Raw genomic sequence first — 24,638 nt, 5'->3', positions numbered from 1 at the left:
TCCAAAAGTCTGGTTTGGATTAAACACTTGAGACAGTGTACCATCGAGATCATTAAGATAAACATGGACATTCACTGATAAATGGCAGGAAAATCCTTTGAGAGATATTGGTCACTAATGCCATTAAGAACCAGGAGACTATGACGCAAAACTGAGAAGAGACAAACTCATTGAACATACAACCCAATGTTCTTGTCTTCTTCAAATCAAATACCCTTGAGCAAGGCATTGATCTCCAGTGGAGCAGATGAAATTTGACAGCAGTACTTGTCAACTCCTTTTCTGTGTGTAAGTGGAGCCATTTAACACTTGATCCCCCTGCAGTTACTCCTCCAGGTCAGTGCTGTGTTCTCCTCCTGCCATGCATGATTAAATAAGAGTTAAAAAATTCTTTGCAGGATGGTTTGAACGAGGAGAGTAGGACCAGGTGGTGAAGAACTAGTGCAGCCATTACGCCTTCGGGGACATTCCAGTCTGAGCTCACACCACCCAGAGGACCCTTCATGGTTTCTGGACCTCCTAGAACACATGCACACAGCCTCTGCCTCATGAGAGACCAGTGGTCTGTGAAGTGTTGATAATGCTGTCCTTCAAACTGCCTAAGAAAGGAACCACAAGAGATGAATTTGAGTATTAACATATTTAACAATTTAAACATGGACTCAAGTTGGAGAGATAAGGTGATCCTTGGACCTGGAGCAAAACAGCTGATCTGGACTGATTTGATTCCTGATTTCTTCACACCTGTAAAGACATTTCTAAGAAAAAACAACCATGTAAACCTTCTTTTGATACAGAATCTTTTAATACTAACTACAATACAGAAAATAAGTGGTAAACAAAGAAAAGTCATTGTCCTTGTTTGTGCCCTTCCATTTATGTCAGGCAGCAGAAAGTGTGAGATTGATGCATGAAACAAGATTTAAGACACAGAAAAATCATTCTAGTCTCTAGAGAAGAGACAACGGTCATTTTCAGCTGATGACGGTAATGGTGAACAGTGTTCATTCAGAAGGCTTTTTAAGTGCAGAGGATGCTCCGAAGGGAGCACAATGCACTGTGAGTTTATAAGTCCCTTTAACTTTCTTCAAGTATGTTACAGCTCCAAGCACTGAAGAATCAGACAGTGTGTTTACAGTGAAAATCTACATTCAATCAAGACGCCTTTGTCATGACAGTTTCTTGAGACTTTCTATATTGACACTTTCTTTAAAAGTTTACATCCATCTTAGGAAAGAGTTTCCCAGACACTGGGGAAATTCACCCTTAAGTTTCCAAAGATTTTAATAACCGATAAAGTCAATAAGTGATGATGTTTTATAGATGGTGTTTGAGACTGAGCAGTGGAAGCCCCTGGGAAAACTATGTCCACATGTGTACATATGTGGTGGTGGTGGTGGTGGTGGTGGTGGTGGTGGGGGGGTCTAAGAGTGAACCTTTGGTCCTCACTTGTTCTCAGAGAGCTTTGCGAGGCTGGCTTGGCGGAAGGCCGCTCGGTCCCTCATCTCCAACACACAGTCTCTCACCATCTCCGCAAACATTGACGGCCAAAGCTTGTGAAGAGCCTCGCCCTTCAGATTCGTGTCAGATGCCCTTTCAACCAACTCTTGGAGGTACTGCTCTATCATGGCAGCGCGCTCCGACGACTCCACAGTGCCCTCCTGGAGGGAAAAGAAAGGAATATCATTCATGTTGATTTGGTTTGACAGTTATAATTATATTAAGGTGAAGAGCAGTGGTAGGAAAATCACAGAAAGCAAGAATAAAGCTTGCTCAATACATTTTTTGGCTACATTTTCAACCAGTGTGGATCTAGATCATTTGATTTATGGAGAGTGTTGTCAAAGAATGCACTCATCAGATGTATTGTAATTTAAATGTAGCTATCACATTGCACAGTATTAAACATGTTTAATATAGTTGCTGAGAAGGATATTGATTTCTTAGAATGTCAACAAACACATCTGTCAGTGCTGTTAAAGAGAAGATGTACCATTTTTTTCCAAGATCTTTTTATTTGCATTTAAAGTGATACAAAATACAATAAATCACTGATACAGTCGCATACACCCCATATAAAAACTCAGAGTATTGTACCGCAGTGCCTCACCCTTGGTGGATGGAGGTTAGGGAATAAAATCAGATTGCAACTCCATTAGTGCTGCTGATGGCTTTCCATCAAAAACTAGAATAGCACTCAGTTGAGCTCATAGCTCTTCCGAGGCCAAACAATCCTACACGTCTGTCTAGGTCTTACTATTAAAAAATGAACAGAAGTAGTCTAATAACGTAAAAGGAAGTTGTTACATAAGATCAATTATTTATTTGTGATAAAACCTTCCACCAGATCCAGATTCTTATCTGGATCTGCACCAAATTGTACGAAGTCATAGATGTCAACACCATAAATGTGTCTGATTTTTTACATCAATATCCATACACTATTTACTGAGAAATTGAGAAAAAAGTGGGGAAATGCCCTATCTCGCAATGTTAAGGAAAGTAATAAAAAATTCCTGGATCTGTCCCTTTACCCTGATCCACACCGAAATGTAATGGGTTTTACCCTGGCCCATGCCCCATCCCTCCACCAAGTTTGGTGCAAATCAGTTCTGTCCTTTTTGTGTAATCCTGCTGACAAATAAGCAAAAAAGAACCAGCAGATATGGGTGAAAACATAACCTCCTTAGCGAAGGTAAAAAGGCCATGGTAGCTAAAATGCTGCGATACACTCATTTAAATTCTTCGTATGTTTTTTTTTTTTTAAATAGAGTTAAGCTTCACAGCCGCTGAGTCGGCCATTATCCCAAATCCTGTTTATTTATTGTTGCGGAACTGAATAGTGAGTAAAGATTTAAGTAATATTTGTAGCCGGAGTGTAGGTCATGTCAGCTGTATTCGGTTGAAGAAAGTGGTTTTGAGATACAAATGAGATACAGTTTCTGGCAATATTGGGTGTGTGGTTTGTATTTGTAGCTTGATTTTCAGGAAATTCATTGGCTAGTTTTGATGTTCTGTTATTCAATCAGCCAATCATATGGTTGCAGTGCAATGTATAAAATCATGCAGATACAGGTCAGGAGATTCTGTATATGTTCACATCAAACATCAGAATGGGAAAAAATGTGATCTCAGTGACTTTAACTATGGCATGATTGTTGGTGCCAGACAGGCTGGTTTGAGTGTTTCTGAAACTGCTGATCTCCTCGTATTTTCATGCACAACTGTCTTGTAGGGAAGGGTCAGAAATTAGCATCATCAGCATGAATCCATGGACCCAACGTGCCTTGTGTCAACAGTCCAGGCTGCTGCTGGTGGTGTAATGGTGTGGGGAATGTTTTCTTGGCACACTTTTGGCCCCTTAATACCAATCAATCATTGTTTGAATGCCACAGATTGTCTGAGTATTGTTGCTTACAATGTGCATTCCTTTATGGCCACAGTTTACCACCATCTAATGGCTACTTCTAACATGATAATGCACCATGTCACAAAGCAAAAGTTGTCTTAAACTGGTTTCGTGAACATGACAATGAGTTCAGTGTACTTCAGTGGCCTCCCCATTCACCAGATCTGAATCCAATAGAACACCATTTAGATGAGGTAGAATGGTAAATTTGCAGCATAAATGTGCAGCTGACAAATCTGCAGAAATTATGCAATGCAATCACATCAACATGGATCCGATTCTCAGAGGAATGTTTTCAACATCTTGTGGAATCTATGCCATGAAGAACTGAGGCTGTTTAGAGAGCAAAGGGAGGCCCTACCCAGTATGAGTAAGGTGTTCCTAATAAAGTACTCGGTGAGTGTATGGAGTGTTGACATAGTTCATTTTGCAAAACATCTGTGATGAAAAGGTACCCACATGGTAACTCCTGTGAATCAAGTCTTCCTTCCTGCTGTTTTCAAGAAGTCATATAGGTTGAAGTATTGTCGAATTTACTCTACAACTCGGCTAGGCCTTGTTGTCTGTTTGTAGACGAATGGTTTGATGTGGCAGTCAAACTAGTAACTTCAATCTTTTTCAAGAGTTGTTGCAGTTTCTCACACCACTGGGGTGTTGTGAAAAATCTACTGTGAATAAAACAGGACTGACCTCAGGGCTCTCTGCGCTGCAGTCTCTGCTTGGATAGTTGAACAGCGCTCTGCTAAGGCCTTCTCCCAGGAGCTTTCCGTTGTCTCGCAGCTCCTCTGGACTCAGCCCTGCCCGCCGGCCACGCCCCTCCAACAGGAATTGCAGCTGACGCTTCCTTCAGGGTGAAGAGACAGAAGAGAGAAGAGTGAGTCAGACACGGGCTGAAGAGACACACAGAGACCTGTGGAGAAACAATGGCAGCAAGTGAGTGACACCAAGATTATAAAGGTGTGTTTTTGTGTCCATTAAATAAATTTCCATAAATGTTAGTGTTTTAATTGCATTCTTATCACTCAGCAGCAGGATGTGTACACTTATAAAAGCAGTAGAGGACTATAAAAGTGATGTTGGCTACATCAAATGTTGCTGTTTATCAGTATGAAATCTCATGTGATACACTACTGCACCAACATGTTCCACAGGCCAGTGCCAGGATGCTGAAATATTCTTTCCAGAGGAGGCTGCAGGCAAAAACTTTCCATATAGGATAAGATAGTTTGTAAAGTGTGTGTGTGCATGTGTGTGTGTTAATCACACTGACAAGGTGAAACACGCTTAAGGAAGGTAGACCTGTGCGTGTGTGTGTGGGCGTGTGTGTGTGTTTTGTGTAGATACAATTTATGTTTGTGCATGTTTTATACTGTCAGGGAGAAAAAGTGAATAGTTGTGTATCCACCAAACAAATTCTCTTTGTTAAACTTAATTGAGCATGAGAACCCCTTGAGAGAACAATAGTTACAGCCGCATGGAAAAGCCTGGGCACCTCTGGTCAAAATTTCTGTTACTGTGAATAGTTAAGTGAGTAAAAGATGAACTGATTCTCAAAAGGCATAACGTTAAAGATAACCCATTCTTTTCAACATTTTAAGCCATATTAGTTTATTAGTTTTGTTTTGTACAAGTTTAGAGTAAAAAAAAAAGGAAAGTAGCACCATACAAACATCTGACTTGGTAAAAGTCAGATAACTTTTGCGAAAGTCTCAAACCTTAAGTAGCTTGTTAGGGCTATGGCTTGTTCACAGTCATTGTTAGGTACAGGTCAGTTGATGCGTATTCAAAGCTTTATAAATACTGTGACTCCTTAAACCTTCCCCAACATTCTGCTTTGTGTCCCCACAAAGCAGGAGAAAGCTACAAGAAGATAGCAAAGTGTTTTCAGGTCCGGCAATTAACAGGAACGGTGGAGGTCAAGTATAGGTCTGGAGGACAACTTTCAGAGAGAACTGCTCGTAGCATTGCTGGAAAGGCAAATCAAAACCCCCATTTGACTGCAAGAGGCCTTTGGGCATATTTAGGAGACCCTGGAGTGGTGGTGCACTGTTCTACTGTGCAAGGATGCTTGCACGAGTATGACCTTCCTGTAAGAGTAACCAGAAGAAAACCTTTGCTGTGTCCTCACAACAAAATTCAGCGTCAGAAGTTTTCAAAGGAACATCAAAAAAAGCCTGATGCATTTTGGAAACAAGTCCTATGGACTGATGAAGTTCAAATAGAATTTTTTGGCCACAATAAGTAAAGGTATGTTTGGAGAAAAAAGGCTGGAATTTCATGAAAAGCACACCTCTTCAACTGTTAAGCACAGCGGTGGATGGAAATTGCTTGGGGCTTGTGTTGCAGCCAGTGGCATGGGGAACATTTCACTGGTAGTGGGAAGAATGGATTCAATTAAATACCAGCAAATTCTAGGAGCAAATATCTGTAAAAAAGCTGAAGCTGAAAAGTGGATTGCTTATACAACAGGATAATGATCATAAACACATCGCAAAATCCACAATGAACCATCTCAAGAATCAGAATCTCACAGAACTTGAAGCCTTTTGCAAAGAAGAACGGTTGAAAATCAGCCAAACAAAAACTGAAATACTCTTAGCTGCTACAAAAAGTGTTTACAAGCTGTGATACTTGCCAAAGGGGGTGTTACTAAGTATTGACCATGCAGGGTGACCAAACTTTTGGGCCCTTTTCCTTTTTTTGTTATTTTGAAACTGTAAAAAATGGAACTAAAAAAGTAATATTGTTTATAGTTTTAAAGAAATGTGTCATCTTCAACTTTATGCCTTTTGGAAATCAATTAATCTTTTACTTGCTTAGCTATTCACAGTAACAGAAATTTTGACCAGGGGTGCCCACACTTTTTCATGCAACTGTATGATCAGATTGTTACATAGTCAAACTCAGTCAAATGGTTCTTGTGCAAACAATATGCAATGTCTGATGAAAACCATGTAACATTACTTGTAGAACTTATTCGTCCCCTTTGGATTTGAGCCAAAAGTTACCATGATATTTTAGTTGCTGACTGAGCTTTAAAAAAAACAAAGTGCCAATGAAGTCTATATTAAACAATGAATGAAAGAAGAAGATTTACAAACTACAGCACCCAATCAGTGCAACCTTATCTTGTGATGTATTCTAGGATATGCTTCATGCTGGTAGCAAGTACTGTATACCTTTGCTATAGAGGGGAGACAGGGCAAACAAGGGTATGAGGGAGAATATTACTGTGCTTCATAAAATTTAAAACCAAATTTGTATTTGTTTGGTGGTAACATTTTTGTCACCTAGCCATTTTGGGGACTACCACATTGATTAAAAGGAAGACAACATCCAGAAGCAAAAGTTTTGCACTGACACATTAACGAGATAGCATTAACTCAGCAATATTATTAAGGAAGTGATGACTAAAAATAAACCTGGTAAGCAGAAAAAAGCAGTGGGACCATAAGACTTGCCCTTCAAACATTTGTTCTGGAAAACCTGACCAAATTATCAATTTTTACAGAAGCATGTGTCCATAGCAATCTGTAATAAAAATCCTACAGCTAAGGATTACATGCAACATAAACAGTATCATATCTGGGTCAAATAGAATTTTTTTTATCAACATTTTATCCTACTTTGATTGCCAATGTGTGAGATTTATAGCATCAGGGCAATTCAATTAGTGTTCTTTAAGCTGCAAGACAAAAAGTAGTCTACTATATTGATATTTCAAAGAATTTGGTGTAATGAGACCATGAATTCCAAAAAGAAATAGTTAAAGGTTAAATTGATTTTTGACAAGTATGCACATTTAAATAAGCAAATGTAAAGGCATACTGTAACATGCAGTTGTAGGTTCCCAGTGAAAATAGATCCTCAATGTTATGCCCTTCCTCTACACACTGACCTGACTGATGTTGCAACAATGTTGCATGCCATACCCACAATCAACTGAGCAACACAAGAGCATACAATGAACATGCATGAACTTTTTCTGAACATGGAACATGTTATTGTTATCATTTGTGCAGATAAATTGAAACCAGAAAATACACTTTACAGTATAGATAAAAAAGTATACAGCAGGAATGTTTTGAGAAATAAGATTTTAAATCTAATAGTTTTTAGTTTAACAAATGGATATAATTGAATTTAGGGGTAGTGATTCTGCATGCAGATAACAGTGATTAAGATTTTAGCACTAATATGAAAATAATCTTCAGCCTCGGGCATTTGTGTATTATCTAGCCATAACAGGGTACGTATGAAGCAGCGTGAGATGCAGCCAAGAGCCAGTTGTCCTATAGTTTACTAGTTCATTCTCAACATGATTCTGAGAAGGTAACTGAGGACACTGAGGCAGCTTAAATTCATTACTAGGATCACACACTGCTGTACTGTTCAGCAGTAAGTTATTAGATGGTTTTATGAATTTTGTTTATATTTAATGGAACATGCATTTCCTTTTTTCAGCACCAGTGAAATCCACACTTACACCTGCACACTACTGTCATTATGTCCATCAAAATGTAAAGTATCTAGGGTGCTGCATGTAATACAGTTCTCTTAACCAGTCAGATGATTCAGTCTGAAAATTTTCTAGTCTTTATAGGCAAACTTATGAGGAGCAGTAAAATGTATGCAGCTTCAAAAGTATGTCTTTGTCTAAAAATTTTTCTTGTGCGTGACAAATTCAGCAGATTTTTGCTTTGCAGGGATGTTTTTCATTGACCCAGAGTGACAGACCTCAAGAGATTTTGGCTGGGGAGAGAGAGGAATGTTTGTGTGTAAGTGCCAACTACCCACCCTTAGCTTGAGACACATAGTCTAATTCTCCTGGCTCGTCTGTGCCAGGCTCTGTCTCGCTGTCTCACACATACACAAACACACAATGTATACAAGCTAAACGCTACATACAGGCATGCGCATACATGTACAGTAACACACACACTCACAAGCTTTAACTCACACACACACATTTAAGAATCTACACATTATTGACATTTTTAGAGCAAACATACACAGTCCAGGACACACTCATTAAAATGTACTTAATGTTATGTTGTGGTTCAGTGTCAGAGATCAACTTCTCACCTCGACTCCTCCAGCAGCAGCAGGAGCCGGCAACGTGGAGTTTCGGTGGCTGCTATATGACCCAAAGTTCCAAACACACGCACTGCAGCGATCACATCATTCATGGTCACCTGAGATTGACACACAAACATGGACTTACATACACGCAGCAAAAGATACCTGATTGATTGGCTTCTTCATTTGTATCTCTACACCCTGAAAACACAAAACTAAGAGTTACACCTTTGTCAAAAGTTACAGCCTCAGCAAAAAAGTACAACTCTGTGCTCTGCCATATTTTATCTGAGTACATTTAACAGATTCTGATTGGGATAAGACTTAAAATCTACAGAAGTGTAGAAATGACAATTTTCCATTTTATGGAGAGTTTTGTAGCTTACCCTTGCCTTAATTTTATATGTGTGTGTGTGTGTGTGTGTGTGTGTGTGTGTGTGTGTGTGTGTGTGTGTGTGTGTGTGTGTGTTTGTGCATATATATATACACACACACACACACACACACACACACACACACACACACACATATATATTTTTTTTTTGACATTTATTTAATTTTTTTAAATTTAACTGTCTGCCAGAAAACAAATGAGCATATTTCTCAAAAAGTCAAACTACTCCTTTAACTTTGAAATTTGCTCATTTACAATATTTTGCTTCTAAAGTGGCATATTACTTCCTTGTACATAAGACATAATATATTTAACCCCCTTATAATTAAGAGGGAAATTTTTTATTGGTTACTACATTTGATTCTTAAAAGAGCAAGAGGACATAACTGCATTAAAAATTGATTTGGTCCTCACCTCCTGGCCATTGATTCTCTGCAGGTTGAAGTGGTGTAGGCGATAGATGGCAAAGGAACGCCACAGAGCCAGACTGACCACCGGGTTGCCCTCTGGGTGGATGGTTAGCTGGTCCAGGCGCCTCACCTGAGCCAGAGCTGCCAGCTGCGGCAGACGGCTAATGTTGGTTTCCATGAAGATCAAGTGCTGTAGAAAAAGTAATGAGTCAATTTCAGAGAGGTAGAACAACAGTACATAGCTATATTTCTTTTTTATGCCTGTAGCTTCTTGGGTTGATCATGGTAAAGACTGCCAGAGTCAATCATGTATGCTGCTGAAAAACTGTCAGGTGCTTTGGATATATACATACATGTCCAAAGTTATTCATTCATGAAATTTAAATAAAGAATATGAAGAATTTATTTTTAACTTGCCTTACACAATAAAAGCCAGACCAGTAAAAAAAAAAAACTTTAGGTTAAATTCAGAGACAATCTATGAATTTCTAAACCTTTCTGTCTTTCTTTTTCTTTGTGCAGAAGTAACAAGAGTACCCTCGTAGCATACATACACCGATCAGCCACAATGGCACTTGTCAAGGAGTGGAATATATTAGGCAAAAAGTGAACAGTCAGTTCTTAAACTTGATGTGTTAGTAGCAGGAAAAATGGGCGAACATAAGGATCTCAACGACTTTGGGCCAAACTGTGATGGGTAGACTACTGGGTCAGAGCATCTCCAAAGTGGAAAGTCTTGTGGGGTGTTCCCAGTATGCAGAGGTCAGTACCTACCAAAAGTGTTCCAAGGTAGGACAACCGCTGAACCGATGACAGGGTCACGGGTGCCCAAGGTTCATTGATGCGCGTAGGGAACAAAGGCTGGCACGTACTTTGACACGTACCACCTACCTAAACATTGTCGCAGACCAAGTACAACCCTTCATGGCAATGGTAGTCTCTGATGGCAGTGGCCTCTTTGAGCAGGTTAATACACCCTGCCGCACTGCAAAAATTGTTCAGGAATGGTTTGAGGAACATGACAAAGAGTTCAAGGTGTTGTCTCGGCATCCAAATTCCCCAGATCTCAATCCGATTGAGCATCTGTGGGATGTGATGGAAAAACAAGTCAAATCCATGGAGGCCCAACCATGCAACTTACAGGACTAAAGGATCTGATGCTAAAATCTTGGTGCCTGGAGTCCATGCCTCGATAGTTCAGAGCTATTTTGGGGACACGAGGGAGACCTACACAATATTAGGCAGGTGGTTTTAATGTTGTGGCTGATTGGTGTATATCTTTTATGATTAGGTACACCTGTGAAGTAGTTGTAAGTAGGGTTGAAGTAGAACAAATACATATGTCAGGCGTTGTAGGCCTTAGCTTTATTCCTCCTCACCAGGATCAGTGACTGCTACATCAAATCTTTTCTTTTCCCTAAAATCAGTGTTCCCTTTACCACAGCATTCTAACAATTTTGCAATGATGACAAATTAGGTTGGAAGTGGGTCTGCCACAGAAATTTTTGATCAGGAGGTTGAGAAATACCCCTACTGGCTATCCAGCACCTTTAACTATCTGTTGATGTCAGATGATGTTAGATTAGCTTGGAAAAAAAAATACATTGGGTTAATGTGGTGCTCTAATCCTACAAGATCCATTACTTAATAAAGGAAATGGTTCAGTTGATAAAGGCAAAAGTTGACGCCAACAAGGACTATTTGGCTGTGAGAGGGCAGGTATCCAACAGCCAACACCAACAAGTTCCTCATTGTTTGTGTCATGACACAGCAGTTTGGTGTTAGATGACATTCGGCATTTACCACGACCATTTGTGTAGCTAAAATGAAAAAATATTCATTCTATTTTTTTTCTTCTTGAGGTATTTATTTCAACATCATGTCATTGCTTATTATGGTAGGTTGCTAGTGCCCTCACCGAAAGATTTGGGAACTTGACCCTTATTCGTGGCAGTGTCGGTACAATGGCATCAAAGCTGATATAGCGGAAGGTTATTACAGTGACGGCACCAGCCGTCTGAACTCCCCAACCCCTCTCCAGGGCCTCCAGGGCTCCGAGTCCAAATAAACGCAAGGTGTCTCCATCCAGCTCCGCCAGGTGACTGTCAGACAGGGACAAGCTCTGAACACTGCCACTCCCTGCCTCCGCAAGCCTGCAAAGCACACACACACACACACACTCTTGGCTTGATATGCTGAACGCACAGAATTTGTTGCCTAGAGCAAAAAAGAATATCTCTGAGCCAAAAGTGCTTTGCTTACATTTGTTTGAAAAAGCAGGCATTGTGCTAAGAAAAGGAAAAAACATCAGTACAGAACATTCAGTGTTCTAGTCAATGTCCTATTTGTGTTGCCTATTGCTTTCTCTTCTCCTATATGACACCCCATGCTCTTCCCTGATAAGAGAGTCGTGAGAGTGGAGAATCTTGGTGAGTCTCAAGGAGACATAATCTCTCTGCCCGAGCCCATGCGCTCAGCCTTGTGGGTCTGCTGACATTCAGTGGACTTTTCAGCATAGCAGGGCATCAGATGGCTACTGGCTGCACGCTACTTGACACTGATCATTTTGGGTTCAGCCTGCCAACAAACTAATCACCCCTTTTCATATTTCATGCCCTCCCAATCTCGCCACAACAGAAAGCTATAGTGGGTAGAAGACTAATCCCTTGATTGCAGCACTCTAATCAAAGATTCTTGTTGAGACCAATCTTTATAAAGTGATTGTTTGAGTAGTGAGGTGAGAGACAGAATTGGTCAGAGTCAGGGACAGACGAAGCAAAAGAAAAGAAAACAAAAAAGGACAGCAGACATACTGTAGATAGAGAGATACATACTGTAAATGGGGAGACAAAATGAGCTGTACTGTAACTAAAGCTTCTTTGAAAAGACCACCTTTGTTGCAGGCACAATAAGACTGATCCCCCAGAGATGACTCGTCTCTGTACTGGATAGTAGGAACAGTTTCCTCTCCGAACTGAGCGGCAAAAAGGGGATCAAAGACGTGGAGAATTAGAAAAAATAATTCAACTGGATTATTAAAGGCAATCTTTAAAATTATAAATCTGCAAGAGTAGATTGGAGTCTACCAAACAAATAAAGAGGTCAAGGTAAAGGAAAAACAACAGTAAGAGAAGCGGAGAGGGGAGTGATCGAGACAGAAGTGTACTTTTCAGTATAAACAAAAACTAACTCTGTAAAAAATGTATAATGTCTTAAACATGATGTCTTGGAAGATAAAAATATCATGTTATCGCTTTTGGTTTAATACATGCAGGTTCAAAAAGTCAAGCCAATCATTTTGAAATTGGTTGGTGCATCATAGTAATATACTGTTGATTAGGGCTGCAACTAACAATTATTTGCGTTATCATAATCTGCAGATTATTTCCTCAGTTAAATTGGTAACTTTTGTTCTAAAAAAATGTCAAGGTCAAATTGCTTTTGTCCCACCAACAGTTCAAAACCCAAAGACATTTGATGTATTATCACATAAGACAAAAGAGAAACATGAGCATGGAGTGCTTTGGATTCAAGCGATTGTCTTGAAAAGTGAGAACAGTAAGGATGCCTGATACGTGATCACTAACCCGTAATCATAGTGGAATATTACACCGGTATATGTTTAAGCAGTTGAAAGAGGAACATGACACGAGATTAACATCAGTTTCTTGGTGGGTGACACTTTAGCCTTGAGTCGATTTAACTGATTAATCTGCATGTATGGTCTGCTTGTATGTGTCTATATTATATTAAGTAAACTGTGTGTGTGTGTGTGTGTGTGTGTGTGTGTGTGTGTGTGTGTGTGTGTGTGTGTGTGTGTGTGTGTGTGTGTGTGTGTGTGTGTGTGTGTGTGTGTGTGTGTGTTGTAGTAGGCGAAAGTCAATTGTCTTCTTTAAGGTTATAGTTTGCCTCCGAGTTCAGTCAGTTTTCATTTGTTCAGTTAGTTTTGAATAACATTCAAGAAAACTACAGCTCAACGAAACAAGCCACAAATTAAACTTGCCAGTAAACACAACAACCAGATTAATCATGTAATATAGCCTGAATCTCCAAATAAACCAGTGACTGATAGGGAATGTCCTACTCAATCATCATATTTGTATTTAGACATATTACCCTTGCATGTTACCTAAAGTCATCCACCATGCACAATTTATGAAAGTATTTCTTAATCAAATGAAAGAGAAGGTGTAATATTTAGAGTATTAGCACCAAACCTGGTAGTGAAAAAATTTTAAAATTGTGAAGTCAGTGTGTGTCCTGTTGCAAGCACATACATGGACAGAAACGTAGGACTTGGCTAGCACTAGATGGGGAGGCACCGGACACTGAGAGGCAATTTAATCGTCAGGATATGCCACACCTCTGAGATGTGGGATTGCCAAAGGCAGTAAATCGGAAGGAGTTGGAGAGTGGTGCAGGAGATGGAGCGTAACATGTAGATAAGTCACATAAAGAATGGGAGTAACGTCTGTTCGCCTGGAGGTGTGCCATCATCACATTCTACACTGTGTCGCATATTGTTCCCCCGTAATCAGAGCTGAAAGGCTGCCAGGTGGCCCTGAATCCCCTTCTGACATGAACCCAGCAACAAATGCTAAGAGTAGTGAACAAGGCGGGGAAGACAGAGTGAAGAATCTTTCACAATTACATGGATCCTGCTCTAGCCTATTAGTCTCAGAATCTAATTCAATTAGGGCTACCTCACTTAATCCTACAGGAGTTTTTAAATAAGGATATCTGTCATCTCTCAACAATTTAATACCCCAAAAGACATGGCTTGTAGCATACCCATGTCTCCAATAGCTTAAATACTTGTCACAGTGTCACGTATGAAACATTACTCTCTCAGCTGTCATTATAAAATAGTATTTCATAATTTCACTCTGTTAGAAAGAAAAAACAAATGGTTGAGCTGGTGCAGTGCAGATGTAATATATAACAATAAGAACCAATTTGTAGAGCATTTTTCAAAACTCATGTTACAAAGTGTTTCACACAGGGCAGCAAATTAAAAACAAGATCAAGTTACAGCGTGCTACAACAGGATAGCATAATAAACCAGAATCATAAGACAAAAGATAAAAGATAGAAACAATTCAGAGATGTAATATAAAATAAATTATAAAACAAGGACTCAAATTAAATACTAAGACAAATAAAATAAAGTAAATCTCAAAGTGGCAGGTCGCTCCAGAGCCTTGGGGCCCTGACAGCAAACACTCTGTCCCCTTTAGTTACACAGTTACTTGGACTTCTGAGTTGTAACTCTTCCACTCAGGGGAAATAATGTCAAATAAAACTTAAAGCCTCCACAAAGGACTAAGCTTGGGCCTGCATCACTGTCAAACTTTAGCAACGACACAATCTATTGTCCCATAACTTTCTGCAGGATGACAGTGACACTGCCAATATAAATGTGGTGTCAAAATTCACTTCAACCTCGTTTAATTTGTCACCAAACTGGGGCTGCTAATGGTGAGCAGAGATGACATAATGTGTTTTCCTTAATACACAGCCAGCCAATTTATCCCTCTGAAGATACATTTGAACACAGGAGCAGATTCATCTTTGTCTCTATTCTTCATCATTTATAACAAATTGTGAGGCAGTGTAGTTGAGCCATTGTGTACAAAGTTGTCAGCTTTGCTATAACTATTTTATAATCCTTTGCAACACACTAAAGATTTTGTTAAACCATATTGATCCAACAAAAATACTTGTTTGAAAAATACGTGGAAATAAAAGGTTTTATGCAGTATGTGCAACTTTTTCTTTGTCTGCATCACTTTCTCTTTCCATGCCTCTGAACACTAGTCAGTTTTTAAAGGAAACATTTCCAAAACAGTCAGATCAACAATGCAAACATTGTACATTTAGAAATTGTTGAGATTTAAATTTTCTTTTAGAAATACTAAGTGGAAGATATAATAGCAGCAGCAAGAGGTTTTCCATCATAAGAAAGGTCAATGTTTGTCAAATGCAATTGGTATATGCAGTTTTTCCTCATGTCTCTTGATATTTTTCAGATTCGTGAACTAATTTTTCTAAAAATTCCATTATTCCATACTTCATTATGTCTTCCAACAAAACTTGTGTGAAACACCAAACACAACTATTGAAATTTCCATATTTTTCAAAATTTATGAATAATCATATATAGTGTACTGTCTTTTGTGTTTTACTCTTAAGTTGTTACTCTTAAGAAATAGATGGCAGTCCCGAGTTTGCTACTCAGAGAGAAACACACAGGCATACATACACACAATTATCAAGAGGTTGCCCTGTTCCCCTGACTCCCACTGAGCAGATCCAGATGTGTGGATGGGCCAGGTATAGCCCCTGACCTATCTGAGAAACCAGGAATCTCTTTAGATTCTGAAGTAGCAGGATTATGGATGACCTGTAACAAACCATACTCTGTCTCTTCAGGGTGCAAAAGAACAAACCTCCTCCTGCTGTTAGTACTTCCTAGGAATTCACACCCCCAACAACCTGACGTGATATCATGTAATAGAGAGCCAAGAGTGTTGATACACAGGCTTCAAACACAGAGACAAGTTCATCCATCATCTGTCCATTCAATGCTCTACATGGGGGAGGATGGTGTAATTTTCTTCAGCGTTTAGCACTTCAACAGCTATATGAGTTCATCTGGGCTACACTGTGTAGGCATTACAACCCTTCTATAAACCCACACACTATTGAACGAAACAACATTTAAATTTCCCACCTACTATACGTAGTCCCAGGCAATTTACCCTTTGACCTTTCAGTCACAGATCCTGCTTCTCTTTCAAGTTACTGGTGGCACCAGAATTTGTTAAGCTCCTTTTTTATTTTGTCAAACAATATAAGCTAAAATAATACAACTACAAACTCAGAAGAGTTTGGTATTCTCAATCGCATGAGTCCTCTTCATCACCATAACCTGTTAAGCGACATGACTGAAGTTATAATAGACCCTGTGAAGCAAAGCCATTGCCATGGAGGGATTTTACGCTTCGGGGCCATTTTCATATCCTGGTGCAGGAAGGAAGAGCCAACTTTGAAACATGTAATAACAGTCCTTGAAACAACCCCCTCTTTCATCTTAGCCCTCCCCCTCATAACTCATCCAGACCTGGATCATATTCTCTGTAGGAGAGTATACCAGAGCCCTACGCTCACATTAGACTCAGCATCGACTGTTGATCTAGAGTACTTCCAACTTCATGTTAGAAGTTGGAAGTCTTCAGACATCTTAGACATGCATGCACTGTCAATATCCACACCCCTGGTGTAAGTAAAGGCATCACTGTGTTGCTCAAGAATTTTTAAAGATTGGTTTGATCCACCAGCTGCTGCAGGGATCAAATCTATAACTGGGATGATCTCTCTACATGTCCTATCTAGGCCAACTAATAAATAAAGAAGAAAGGGTAGTGCAGCTGCTAGAAACATTGCATAATCAAAAAAAAAAAAAAACACAAGGACAAGAAGAATGTCTTGAGTGAATGTTTTTTCAAGTAGGTGGGGGTGGAACCATGTGCATTGTGAGTTTACTGAATGAGAAATAGAGTACAATACACAAAATGACACTGGTAAGCAGACCAACAGTCATTTGGGATAAGTGTGTATGCCACTATTTCAACATGTTTGAAAGTGAGAAGCTGTGATCTAATGGACATATATGGATGATCTTTTAGGAAAATGAAAGTGAATCTACATAATGCACAAGACAGTATTAGATAGGCTCAGCTGAAACCAATTGTTTCTTAAGAAAGGTTTCAAAATGATAGAGGGCCAGGTGGCATACCTCATGTGTCAATGACAGCACTGTAACACTGTAACAATACATTTTTGCAGATTCTACTATTTGAAGTGGTGGCTAGTCAACACAACTCAGCAACCTTCTCCCATGATGAACAAATACAGCTATATTCAATGGTTTGCATGAAATTTCATCCTACTGATATCAAGAGGTGTCACAATGGATATCTCGAAATCTTGGCAAATTAAAACAAAAGGGAAGGGTACAGATATGGTTTTTGCAATTTGTGTGAACTGATCCTTTACTAAATTCTACATGGATCTATCCAGATGTAGTGCAGAGCTTTCAGCAGAACCCATCAAATATGCTTCATTAGTTTATGTCTCATAAGTTACTACGAACAGTGTAGATGGGTGGGTGTACACACACATTCATTTTTGTCTTACTTGGGATCTCGTGGGCTGTTTGGACGGCTGTTGGTGCGGATTCTGCTCTCCGTTCCCCCTGATGGTCGCTCTGGTCCTGAACCCGGGCTTACCCGTCTGATGAAAAATTTTAAAAAACCCTCAGCAACAGAGCAAACCACTCTTTTCAAAACTATCTCAGATGAAAGGAAAAACAAGCCAGTAAAGACCTGAATAACACACATAATGATAAATTTTATAGGCTCTCTGTTTTCTAATTACAAAGATAGAGGATTAGAAATAACTGCTATCAAACACTTGTCTCACCCTCACACATGCTTCTCTGTCTCTCTCCCACTTACATACACATTTAATATGTCACTTTCTCTCCATCAATCAAACTAATAGGCTACATTATTCTGATGTCTCATCATGGTTGTCAAATTAAATGTTAACTCCTTTCCTCCAATTTGTTGATTTTGTCTCTCATTGGCTATTGTACATCCATTCAGAAAGCACTGCTATTTTTGTAAAGGTTTTTGCAAATATAAAATCATCAGAATGCCCCAAATGAAAATGCCAACGTGGGATGTTTCAGATTAATCTGAGAATCGCTTCTTTTCAACAGATACTCCATGACCAATATCTGATCAGATTTATCCTCCAACTGTCAGGAGGGGACAGAAGGAGATCAAATAAAAACTGCTATAATCTGAACACAAGATACATTCTTCTGTCAGGTTCTCAGATTCCCATCTCAGCTACATCAAACCAAGTCTAAATAATTATACTTTCATAGTGTTAGCAGTGTTGACTTGCTGTATAAATACAGTATGTATGATAGAATTAACAGATTTTAAAATGTCAAATAATATCAGAAAATATATACTGATTCCTCCACAGTTTTATTCCCTCCAGTATGAAATCTCAAATGACATTTGGTATATCATAGGTCAGTAAAACCCATCCACTGAAACCCTTAATATCATCTTTACTAAGTGAACACCCTTAACATCTGATAATGCCTAACTAAGCACTAAACACTAAACACACTAAACTAAACAAAGACTTAATTAAACATTGGCTTGAAAAATGAAATTGAGCAATTTTCATTCTTGATGTGACTGGCTAATAGCAAATATTTAATAATAAGAGTCTACAGCCATGCTAGAGGCTCTGTAAGGCTGTATATAGGTACAGCTGTGCTTTGAGCTAATTGCTAACTGCTAAATGTCGATGTTAAGCAGGTATAATGTTTACCATGACTGACTGACCATCCCTAGAGGCATGCTGCTTGTATGGGTAAAAAAGGACAATAGTCCGGCAAAGTTATCTGAGCCTTACAAATGCCTGGCATCATACTAGCCAGTGATGCTTTTAGCTAAAGAAATGTCACTTAAGTGACTTAATTTTCTGGTGATGTGCTGTGTACCTTGGCTCATCTGGAGAAGGCTCCTGTGTGAGGCCATTGGTCTGGGCAGGGCTATGGGCAGGGCTGTTATCTGGACTGATTTCTTCTTTTGCACCATTTGTTGGTGGCAGCTCCAGGCAGGCCCTGACACCCTCCCACTGCTGCGCTGCGTTACGGATGGCCAGACGCCGCTTCTCCTTGATGAACACGACACAGAAACACACACACACACACACACACACACACACACACACACACACACACACACACACACACACAGGACAGAGACAGTTTCAAATGACAATTCTCCTGAGCGAACACAGAGCACATATACTAAGCTAATGGCACCTGCCTCTTTTGACTTGGTCACAGGTAAACCTATTCCTCCTGCCTTGCTTGTCTCTCTCAGTTAGATCTGATATTGTGTATGCATGTTTGGTCAAATGTATTTGCTTCTGTTACCACAGAATTTTACGATAACTGTGGTTTGCCCTTATGATGGGAAAGGTGATACCCACCCTGCAAGAAAGAAGATTTCTGTTCCTGTAGTTTCAATATGCTCAGTTATGGAATGTGCCACTCCCCGATGTAGGGGTGAGTCAGTATAAATTCATAGTGAATCCTTCACCCTCATGAACCCTTGGCTTCAGCATTCAATATAACATTTTTTCAACACCAGGGATTAGCAGGAGTTAGGTTACTGAGAGACAATGCATTCTGTACAGAGACCATCTCTCAGCAAAAGACACCACTGCAGCGCAGACACAACAGAAGCATATCAATATGTACTTTCGCACACATACACAAACACATCCCCACAAAACAGATGCCTGTAAATATCTTACACCTTTTAAAGAAATAGAGCATAATTCACAGACCCATTTACAGATATATTACCACAGTGGACAGCCTACTCCTCCCCATACATTAACATTGTTTTGTGGGTTAAACATCAGCTAAATGTTTAAGAGCTTTCTCATCAACTATGTTATCATGGGCAAGCTGATCAAAAAGAAAAAAATGAGGCAGATTATTGTAAAAAGTACAATTAAGAGTCGTAGTAATATTGTAAAAGTACAATTAAGAGTCCACTGAGGTACGTTATTTTCCAAATATACACTTAAGCTTATTTCCACGTGGATTCAATAATTATAATGGCTTAGTGCTGTAATATGCTTTGGATTTAAACTATAATGTATATAACATTCAGCTGAGGAGTAAAACACTGTTAAACACATCTGATCACTATATTATCTTGTTCCTACCAGGAATAACTACTCAAACAACACAGAGTTTATGAAAAAAGGCACTTTGGAGGATACTTGTTAATCTAGTGTCTGACATGTAAACCATCATTGCGTCTGCGCTATATATTTAAACTATGAATCCAGGCAGATAAAGACATCAAGAACAGATGAGATCAGAGTGGTACCTTATGAATGGTCTGCTTGTGACTCTCCCTTTTCTTCTCCTCCTCTTTTCGTGCTTGTACACCAGCCATGCGCCGATCCTCGTCCTGAAAAAGATAGCTGGTGCAATCAGAGTGTCGCTCCATTCATGAGTTCTGAATTATTCAGGAGAGAGGGGAGCCACAAAAGACACAGCCAGAAAATCTGTTCTCTACACCAGAACTGGACCACTGTGGAGGCTAGGAGATATTCTCACACCAGCCGGCTGCATCACAGGATTATCTGTCTGATTTTCAGTCCCGGATCAACTGAGCCCAGCTGTTGGGGAAAGCCAAAACTCCCAGAATGCAATGCTGCCAACAGAGTCTGAGTGTGCCAGCTGAGAGCTGGGGGATATTCAGCTGTCTGTGATGAGCTAGCAGAGACGATGCTTCAGTCTGATCAATAGAAGCAAAATGCTAGCCTCATTGGAGTAAAGGCACTAATGTCAGCTAATGGACAAAGATTAAGAGGCTAAACCTGTATGTCACCGCTTTAGAATAATTTTGCGAGGAGGACAGTTTCTAATGGAAAAAATGACCAAAGTCTATATGCTATTCTGTCAAATTTTTCAGCAATAACAATGTCTTTGGGTAGCTGCCACACAGTCTATTTGGTTGATTATTTGGCTGTTAAGGATTCAGCCAACTACAATATTTCCAGTTGAATAATAAAATTAAAACATGTTAAACATAATCTATTTATTTCCTATAAAATCTATGTATCTATGAAACTATAGATTTCTCAACAAACGTGATAGTTGTCTTTGATAAAAAAGCTCTGTTTGCTATATTAAATGTATCCGCAGGTAAATAATACAATCAGAGTGGGATTGTATATTTAACTGGTCAATAAAATATAATTACTATAAACCAACTGATAATATGTAGAGTCAGAGACAGTTCCAGTCTACAGTATGTGTGTTGTTGTAACTTCCTTTATTTAGTTTTTGAAACAATCCAAACACTTATATCCCTAGATGAGAGGAACAGCATTCAGTAATATACCCCAAAGCAGAACAGTACCACTGCATCTCCTAATTTGCACTATTAACTCTAATTTAATAAATAAAAGCCAATCTCCCAGCAGTCAGACATAGATTTTTATCTCAGATGATCTGATCTCCATTCTACTGACAGTATAGTGCACTGAGGGCAAATTTTTCCAAATCAGCTGGAGAGAAAAATCAAGATCTTCAGTGACTACTATGAAGCTTCCCCCGGAGCAATATCATGACACAGTTTGAAGAGATGGAAACTCCAGTTCTGGGCTGACGTTTTCAGTGTCAAATCAAAACTTTGCATTTCCCAAAAGTAAACTTTCTGGAAATAAAACAACAGCTACAGACAGTAGTTTTTTGGTGGGATTTAATGGACCATAGGGTTTTCAAACTTGCTAAACCTGTTGAGGACCACATGTACCTTAAAATTCAAGTAAAAACATGAAAATTGTTGAAATTGGATTTATGAGTTTTTTTCACCTTATCCACAGTATGTTCTGAGGGCAAGGTGTGTGGTACTTTCAGATTCCTTTAAAGTACAAGCTCAGACCTGGGTGCTCCCTGCTTGACAGCCTGTAAAAGCATGCTGATATTTCACTGTAGCACTTTGCTGGCACAGTGACCTCATGTTTATGCTTGAAAATAATCGTTGTTTTGTTGGATCAGACATGAATTATGTGTAATGTAAATGCTTAGGTCATAATCACAGTTTAGTGATTGAGGCATTTTTGCCTCTAATATACAACCGAGAAAATGATGAATCCTGCACCAATGTCAGAGAACAAAGACTAAAGAGTATGGCATCATCAAGATGTACAGGAGCTTGGAGATGCCCCACTGAGAGTGAAATGGAGACTGCCTATGTGGCTTCATCTATAGTTTGTTTTGATCTGTGAAATCATAATAAAGTTTGTGCCAACACAGAGTCACTCTCAAGAATTAATGTGTACAGTACCTTCAGGAACATATGCTCAGACAGTGACTTATAGGTTTGGACCATTAGTTGAATGTGAATGTCTGATCAAAATATGATAGTAAATATGATGATTTTTTAGGCAAACAATATACAGGGCCAGCCAACTGTCAACATTCTAATGTGTGATAAAATTTCCTTCGATTCTTTGCTTCCTTCGATATTTCTGTATCTATCTTTCTTACGTTTGATAATGGCAATGTAGCATGATGAAATTGATGGTCTCCCATTGTAATTCACTGTACTTAAAGTGGAGAAATATAGCAAAGATATCTGAAAGGTCAATAAACTAAATTTAAAAAACTAAAACAGCTATAATTAGCAGCATTTGGCCAGTTGCCAGTTTTCCCCTTGTAAACAAACACAGACATAGTTAATCAGTTCAGTCTTACTGTGATGCGCTTCATGTCCAGCTGTCTCAGATGAAGCACACAGCGCAGGACAGCCTGCTTGTACCATGTCTCCAGGGCTACAGGATTCCCATCCAGGGTGAGCTCAGACAGGGAGCGTGACTCTCCAAGGCAGGCTAGCTGATCAAAACTAGATTCAAAGAAAAAACATTTTGAATGATAGTGAAAGCGGCACATTTTTTTTTTTTTTTTTTTAAATACAAAGATTGAAAAAACTGAACGCTTTACGCTTTATGATACTGAGGCATGATGACCTAAATGAGTATTGGGAAGCTTGAGTCATCCACAGGGTAAGTCAAAGAGGACAACTTCCCAATTACGTTTATGTTCTAGAACCTTTAATCTAGGCTTATATTGACGGAAAGGACCCAAGCTAAAACAAAACGTGAAAAACTGGTAATTTCACAAGCACACTGGCAGCTTGACATTACTCAGGGCAATGAAAGAGAGAAAAAAATCTGCTACACTGTTGATATAAGCCTTCAGCAAAAGGAGACATGAAAAAGCACAGTCATGCAATGTAAGGCAGTGGTGATTCTATCATTGCTAATTTGTGTTAATTACCTTGATGAATTATTTGCCTGAAACTACTTATGGACCTACCACACTGCACTGTCTAGTCCTAGCCAGAGGTTTCTGTGGATGCCAATGGGGGTTGGATAATAACCTTTGATAAACTATAAAAGCAAGTACAAACATTGGGGAGCACTGTTTGAGCTCTAACAATCCCAAAGCAAAATCTAATCAGTCAAATATCAATTGGGGTAGTCGGGAAAGGGCATTAATTTGAAAAATGTGAAGAAAGTAATTTTTTCTTGTTATCTTAGAATGACAGTGGGTACAGCCAGACCTCTCCTCTACACTGGAATATAGTATGGAAATACTTTGGGTGTGACACTATTATCAGACCCAAACATATAATCAGTGTATTTGTTATTAATTCCCATGCATGTACAATACATCATGTCATTACATATTACATTCTGGCAAAAATGATGAGGGTGTTTTTCACAACGATTACGAGAGACTACTTGAGAGATCCTAATAGTACTTAACTACATCTCATACATATTGCATAATTGTTGCATTTATAGTAACAGTCACCAATGCCCTCTTGGGTATTGGTACTACGTGTAGCTGCTAAATAATAGTCGCAGTAATGAATAGTTTCTATGCACTAATTCCTGGATGCTATAAGAGGTCTAATAAGAAGTTAATATCAAAATATATATATGTTCTGTGTGTGCAGAGTGGGGTATGATTGAAAACTGTGTAGCTTCCAACTTGATCTATAGTAGCACTACAATCCCTGCACCATCTTTACTGACTACTTGTTATTAGTACTGCTTTGCTTGTATTTCACAAGGTGTTTAACTTAAGTCAGGCAGTTTAAGTGAAAAATGCAATATTACGGTAAATAAAATAATAATTGCAAACATTCATGAGGGGTTTTTTACTCCAACAATTCTCTACTGAGCAAACTGACTGCACCAAGTAGATGAGTGTGGTCAGTCCCTCTACCTAGCAACAGAGCACAACTGTTCTCCTATCAGCATTGAACAGTTTCAAAAGGTACATGCACCCAGTTTCTATACTGCCATTATGACCATATTTTCAAAAGAGTAGCTTTCATTAAAATACCTCTACCAAAAGTAGAATACTAAATAGAAAAAGGAGAATTATACATGTCCATATTCTGAAAATTAATTAAATACATATAGTGCCTGGAATACGTTGTCACTCTGTAAAGACCTGAGGAATTTATGAATAGAAACTGATTATTTGTTGCCTATTTCTTTGTCATGATTCTCTCTGTAACAGCATGTCAGATGCTGAATCATACAGACACTAGAACAGCAGGGCTGGCTTGAAACGTCAGGTCAGATCTATCACAGCACAAGGTGACTATGGTCAAGGAGGATAATGAACACTGTCCCACCCTGAGTC

General features: G+C 39.1%; 1 protein-coding gene across 7 annotated transcripts in view; it reads right to left on the bottom strand.

The window, feature by feature from the left end:
• Positions 1 to 816: 816 nt before the first annotated feature.
• Positions 817 to 24,638, bottom strand: part of LOC120788155 (leucine-rich repeat-containing protein 49) — a 37,671-nt gene continuing 13,849 nt past the window's right edge. For 6 of the 7 annotated variants that reach the window (XM_040123822.1, XM_040123743.1, XM_040124173.1 and 3 more), the window contains 9 exons: positions 22,674 to 22,821; positions 20,293 to 20,376; positions 18,882 to 19,057; positions 17,492 to 17,587; positions 11,211 to 11,445; positions 9,297 to 9,482; positions 8,495 to 8,604; positions 4,100 to 4,253; positions 817 to 1,661 (listed from right to left, as the gene is read on the bottom strand). In XM_040123822.1, the coding sequence (XP_039979756.1) occupies positions 1,446 to 1,661; positions 4,100 to 4,253; positions 8,495 to 8,604; positions 9,297 to 9,482; positions 11,211 to 11,445; positions 17,492 to 17,587; positions 18,882 to 19,057; positions 20,293 to 20,376; positions 22,674 to 22,821 (1,405 nt within the window). In that variant the 3' untranslated portion in view covers positions 817 to 1,445. The remainder of the gene's footprint in view (positions 1,662 to 4,099; positions 4,254 to 8,494; positions 8,605 to 9,296; positions 9,483 to 11,210; positions 11,446 to 17,491; positions 17,588 to 18,881; positions 19,058 to 20,292; positions 20,377 to 22,673; positions 22,822 to 24,638) is intronic. The other variant, XM_040124088.1, reaches the window with a different exon arrangement.

This window comes from Xiphias gladius, chromosome 1, assembly GCF_016859285.1.
Source record: "Xiphias gladius isolate SHS-SW01 ecotype Sanya breed wild chromosome 1, ASM1685928v1, whole genome shotgun sequence".
NCBI lineage: Eukaryota > Metazoa > Chordata > Actinopteri > Istiophoriformes > Xiphiidae > Xiphias > Xiphias gladius.
This window is presented reverse-complemented; position numbering and strand designations above follow the sequence as displayed.